We start from the raw sequence: 5,753 nt of genomic DNA on the forward strand, positions 1-5,753 counted from the left end.
GATCCAACCCCACCTATCATGTGCACTGCAGCAGGATGCAATACTCTAGAGGTCTCTTGTAATCAATATTTCTCTCTTCTATAAAAATACGGCACACTCTTGTGTACTCTCGAAAAAAACCCACCCCCACCCAAGAAAAAACTCCAAATTACCATGGCTCGTCTCCTTGGAGAAGAAGCCCCTGGCATTTGTACAATCTAACAAAGAGCCACACGGCACCTAACCTCCCTGGCCCCCTCCCCAGCCGCCACCTTCCCCCTTCCCTTTGCCTTTATACTCGTCGAAGGAACTGAACTCCCTACCTCCGTCCTGCCTCGAGCAATCCCCCTCTCTCTCCTTGTGGTCTCCGGGTTCCCGTCTCAGATTCCCAGGTTCGATCTTGATCCCCAGCTATCCCCACCTGCCTCTGCCGTCCTCGAATCCTTCGTCGCAGAGGCGCCGCTTTTACCTCTTCTTGCCGCGATTTGAGAAGAAGACTTTATTGATCCGAGCAAGTCTTCTTGGGCGGGAAGAAAGGTGAGATCTTGCAGAGGTTTGTTCTGTCGATCCTGTAAAAATAAAATAATTAACCTGCAACACCGCTTTATGATCCGTCGCCGTATCACCCATCTCTCTCACCCAGCTGCCAACCATCATCCGCGGTCGGCGCCTCGCCGCTGTACCTCCCGCACCGCCAACTCGTCGCCTCCCCCGTACCACCCCCCCTCTCCTGCAAGCCGCAGCCTCTGGCTTCTCTGTTCTATATTTCATAAATGGATGCGAAATCTGCCCAGTTAGACGACCGTGAGAGTTGGAGCTTGTGCAAAGGGGTGAAAGGCGACACCCTTACGTGTAGATTACTGGGCGAAAGCGATGTGCTTATGCACAATTTGTCCTCATGTACACCTTTGACCTTGCGTTTTAGCCTTTGGGGATTTTCCAGTGACCAAGCTCATATAGCTCCCAGTCTGGAATTTTTGTCACATAAGACCACCTACGTTTTCGTATAGACAGAAAAGACCATCTGTGATCCGTATTGACAAAAAAATCACCTATGCCGTGGCGGCAGGTTCGGCAGCCAACATGTGGCACCTGCCGCCACAGCCGACGGCTGCAGCTCGGTTGCAATAGAAATCCGGGTCTGCAACGGAACGGTGAAACGCTGGTGGGCCCTGCTGCCACTCCTGATGGCTGCTGCTCGTTTTCCTGCTGCTCACGATAGCATGCATGTGAACGATTACAAGTGCTCCTTTCTGTCACTAGATGAATCGGCCGGTGTGCACGTCAAGTAGTAGTATAGCAATGTCTAGCCTAAGGTGATCATCATGCACGTACCATCACGACTTTGTAATGGTAGTGTTAAGTGACTGCGTGCACTCTTTGTATCGCGACGTTTCATGGATATGTACTACGTAAGCCCCTTCTAAATTTGTTCGAGTGCAGGCGGGCAGGTGCATGCGGGTACTGCGAGGGGAATTTTTGTCAGATAAGGAGCTGCCGCCATCGGGAGGGGTGGCAGGGCCACCAGTGCGTCCTATTCCGCTGCAGACCGGAAATTTCTGTTGCAGCCGAGCTGCCGGCGGCGGCTGTGGCGGCAGGTCTTGCCGCCGCCCACTGTGGTGGTAGGTGCCACTTGTCGGCTGCCAGGTCTGCCGCCACGCCGTAAATGGTCTTTTTTGTCAGTACGGATCGCAGATGGTTCTTTCTGTCAATATGAAAGCGTACGTGGTCTTATCTGACAAAAAATCCCCAGTCTGTGGCGTGCACGAATTGCATAGTGCTGACAAGAGATGTAACTGGTTGGATCATGCTTGGATGATGCATTCATTCGATAATAATCTCAAGGAAAGCTTGCATCAATAAAACTGGAGTAAATATTTTCAAGATTGTTTTGGGGGAAGTTGTCCCATGTCATTTTCTTGATCACCTCAATGGAGGTCTCACTGAAAAGGAACATCATATTTTTTGATCAGCTCAATGGAGGTCTCACTGAAAAGGAACATCATATTTTTTTAGCAGCTCTTTGTTCAGTTTGTATGTCACTTGCTATCTGTTATTCCTTTATGAATGTTTTTTGGTTGATCTGCAGGAGCCATGATACCTGCTGTGAAGCTCTCTCCGGCCGCCTTCTCTGTCACCAATCAACGGTCTAAATCAGCTTTTGTTCCGTCGGTGTCCATTCTCAACATGAAAATTTTTGCGTCCTGCTCCCTTAGACCACTCTACCTCACATGGCTAGATGACCCACACACTTCCGAGCTGAAGCCTCGGAGGCAGCTGCTTGACTTCCGGTGTGCAGCTTCAGCGGCTGATGACAAGGAGTCAAAGGCTGAGGTGTTGCCAGCCAGCTCAGAAGCAGCACAAAAGTTGAAGATTTCAATCTATTTTGCGACTTGGTGGGCGCTTAATGTAATCTTTAACATCTATAACAAGAAGGTTCTCAATGCTTTCCCGTATCCCTGGCTCACCTCCACACTATCCCTCGCCTGCGGCTCAGCGATGATGCTCTTCTCATGGGTCACCTGCCTAGTTGAGGCCCCCAAGACTGACTTGGATTTCTGGAAAGCACTTTTCCCGGTGAGTTCGTTCGTTCTGTGGCAACTATTTTATCTGTTGATGGAAATCATGAATCGTATTTGTTGTTTGCATTGATGAAGGTTGCTGTGGCTCATACAATTGGACATGTTGCTGCCACAGTGAGCATGTCAAAGGTGGCAGTGTCATTCACACACATTATCAAGAGTGCTGAGCCTGCATTCAGTGTTTTGGTGTCAAGGTTCATTCTCGGAGAGTCATTTCCGATGCCTGTATATCTTTCTCTTCTCCCGATCATTGGTGGTTGTGGTCTAGCTGCTGCGACAGAGCTGAACTTTAATATGATTGGTGAGTATAATTAAGTAAAATCCTCCTAAGTTGTTTCTCTTGTATCCTCTCCCTATTGGTTGTCGAGAAATTGATGTGCCTTTTGCTTCTAACCATTATAGTCATGTTGTTCATAGATACAAAGAAGCAGTTTCTGTGAGTTAACTGAGGTGACAATTCTTAATTGGTTAAATAATCGACATTCCTAATGTTTTTTGACATAAAACTGAAAAGACTTGCTAAATGATTATTTACTCTATCTGGATTCAAGTGAGCTTCAAGAACTATGTGCTTTAGATTTGAAACTTATGGAAATGAATAAACAGTAAAGTAATCATACATATAATCTTTTATAACTTTGTGTAAATTAGGTGAATGGTTACATATAAACTGTGGCTAGTGCATTCTCCTTAACACAAGAAGATACAGCTTAAAACCTTTTTTTCGTGAAGTTTGACACCAGACAAAATAGAGGCTATAGCTGCATAGGCAACTTTGCAATTCTTGATTGGTCTTGCACTGGTTAGGGGAGGCAGCTATTCTGATGTACTCCTTCCATGATGCTAATAGCCTTATCCTCCCACCAGGATTTATGGGTGCCATGATATCGAACCTTGCATTTGTTTTCCGCAACATCTTTTCGAAGCGGGGCATGAAAGGGAAGTCTGTCAGTGGCATGAATTACTACGCTTGCCTTTCAATTATGTCCCTGGTCATACTCACACCATTTGCTATTGCTATGGAAGGCCCCCAAATGTGGGCCACTGGATGGCAAAAGGCTCTTGCAGATGTTGGCCCCAACGTTCTCTGGTAAGCAGGAAAAATCAAGAATTCACTTTTCTTCTACATTTATACCATGTGCTGTGATTTGTACTTAAATTTCATGTGGAAACTTGAAATGATCTCCATATTCACACCATTTAAAGACATACTTCAACATTTTTGATACATTTATAACTCACTAGCAGCACTGTTGCTTATAGCCTTTTAATTCTCTTGACATATTCTGTTGGGAGTCTTTGTCAACAATTCAACATGTTGTGTTGGAGGTGACCAGGATTTATGCGCATTTGTACCCGAACATATATCGCATACTACTTTTCTTTGCATTGACAGTTTTCTGATGTTGTAAATGTTCGCTCATGTAGGTGGATTGGTGCACAGAGCGTTTTCTACCACTTGTATAACCAGGTGTCCTACATGTCTTTGGACCAGATTTCTCCATTGACGTTTAGCATTGGCAATACAATGAAGCGCATATCAGTTATTGTTTCGTCAATCATTATCTTCCGTACACCTGTCCGCCCTGTAAATGCACTAGGAGCTGCCATTGCCATCTTTGGCACATTCCTGTACTCTCAGGTAAATTTGGTTGCTTTAAGATTTCCTTCTGATTGTCCTTCCCTTGTATCAACTGAAATAAACCTTTCTTTTGCTGGACTAGGACAGGTTAGAGCTCCGTGTATGTAGCATTTAATATTTTTCACCACTCAATCTTGTGCATACAATTATGTGGCTCTCCTATGACCATAGAGGTGCAGAGGTAGCTTAAATTATGAATATGCTACTTTCTCATCCTTGCTGTTGTTGTAATTCGAAATTATGATTGGTTGCTTTGAGGGGCAGGTGACATTTTATGAAAAATGTGACTAGATCATGAAGAGAAATCATCAAATGATTATGTCAATACATGCTCAAAATACACTCAAGGTAGTTTGGCAATGACTGGAAGTATTTACTTGTCTGTCAACAAAACGGGAAATAAGAAACCATAGAAATATATTCGAGTAATGAAGACTCGATAAACTTCCGTTCTGTTGATTCTTCTTCCTTCAGTGTTTACGCCTAACTTAAATATTGCATTTTTATCTTCGTAGTTGACATTTTCTTAACTGCATTCTGATGTAGGCAAAGCAGTGAGGTTTATTCTATTGTTGAAGGTCAGGTTCATGGACGAAGAATGTCTGCAGAAATAGTACCAAGCACTGGGGCAAATTTTGCTTGTGCAAGTGTCTTGTAGATACAGGTTTAGGTTTTCATGCGAGAGGCGATAATAATAATGGACCATGTTGCTGTTTCCTTGTTATTTGTTAAATCACAAACTGAACTCCTGTGGCCATGAACTGTCGTTGTATCCTGAAATAAGAACTGCATGGAAATTCGTCTGGCAGTTCCGTTGCTGGAAAGTAACGATAGCCCTCTGCTTAAAGGTTAATTATTGGCATGCTTTCTCTTGTGTTTCCAGCTTCCAGTTTGTTGTTTGCCAGGAGCCCTGCAGCAGGAAAGGTCTTGTGGTAAAGTTATACCCACAGGTTGTTTGAAGTTTTTGTAAATCTCTCGTCACTTTTGTAGTCCTCTGAATCGACAACTGATCTTTATATCACTTCCACCTCACGGTATGCCATGATCTTGGGTGAAGCAAATATGCAACTATGGAGAAGCTGGAAAAGATAGTTTCTTGTATGATAAGTATTAAATCTCCAAATTGTCCATAACCATGGACATGTCTATTCGAATTCTAACCTATATAAGAGCATCTCCACTAGGCCCCCTAAGAAGCCCCCAGGACCACTTTTTAGTCGCCGGCAGTAAAAATATGTCCCAGCCATGTCCTCATACTCTCGATTTTCGCCGGATTTTGCAAAAACTAGCACCGGGACTCATGCAGAACCCAGTACATCGGGGGGCGGAGAGAGAAAATTTTGCATGCACTTGGCCCATAGTCAGCCTCCCACTCTCTCTTTCCTTCCTTTTTCTCCGGGTCCCATCCACTTACACGCCCTTTCTTTTCGTTCTCTCCACCACATTTTCTTCGGGCCGCACACTGCTCCTTGCACCGGCCGGCGCAGCGCCCGGGTCCACCTCCACCACCGCGCCCACCTTCTCGCGCCGCTGCGCCGCGAAGAAGTAGC

At 45.2% G+C, this 5,753-nt stretch overlaps 1 protein-coding gene across 4 annotated transcripts; it reads left to right on the plus strand.

Moving 5' to 3' along the window:
* Window positions 1-216: 216 nt before the first annotated feature.
* On the plus strand, window positions 217-5,072 carry LOC119331169 (glucose-6-phosphate/phosphate translocator 2, chloroplastic-like). Of its 4 annotated transcripts, XM_037604345.1 has the most exons (7): window positions 217-516; window positions 1,423-1,700; window positions 2,069-2,556; window positions 2,637-2,862; window positions 3,429-3,651; window positions 3,990-4,203; window positions 4,750-5,072. In XM_037604345.1, the coding sequence occupies exons 3-7, from the start codon at window positions 2,074-2,076 to the stop codon at window positions 4,759-4,761; spliced, it is 1,158 nt and encodes a 385-aa protein (XP_037460242.1). In that variant the 5' UTR covers window positions 217-516; window positions 1,423-1,700; window positions 2,069-2,073; the 3' UTR covers window positions 4,762-5,072. The 4 variants fall into 4 exon arrangements, with proteins under 4 accessions (XP_037460242.1, XP_037460243.1, XP_037460241.1 ...); XM_037604346.1 differs by lacking the exon at window positions 1,423-1,700 and having other exon boundaries at window positions 217-532; XM_037604344.1 differs by lacking the exon at window positions 1,423-1,700 and having other exon boundaries at window positions 218-516.
* The last annotated feature ends 681 nt before the right edge of the window (window positions 5,073-5,753 follow it).

Source organism: Triticum dicoccoides, chromosome 7A, assembly GCF_002162155.2.
Source record: "Triticum dicoccoides isolate Atlit2015 ecotype Zavitan chromosome 7A, WEW_v2.0, whole genome shotgun sequence".
Classification (NCBI taxonomy): domain Eukaryota; kingdom Viridiplantae; phylum Streptophyta; class Magnoliopsida; order Poales; family Poaceae; genus Triticum; species Triticum dicoccoides.

Coding starts and splice junctions, on each gene's coding strand:
- LOC119331169 (XM_037604346.1), top strand. CDS start 2,074: ATGATACCTGCTGTGAAGCTCTCTCCGGCCGCCTTCTCTGTCACCAAT. Junction 2,557..2,636: donor TCTGGAAAGCACTTTTCCCG/GTGAGTTCGTTC, acceptor GCATTGATGAAG/GTTGCTGTGGCTCATACAAT. Junction 3,652..3,989: donor GTTGGCCCCAACGTTCTCTG/GTAAGCAGGAAA, acceptor TCGCTCATGTAG/GTGGATTGGTGCACAGAGCG.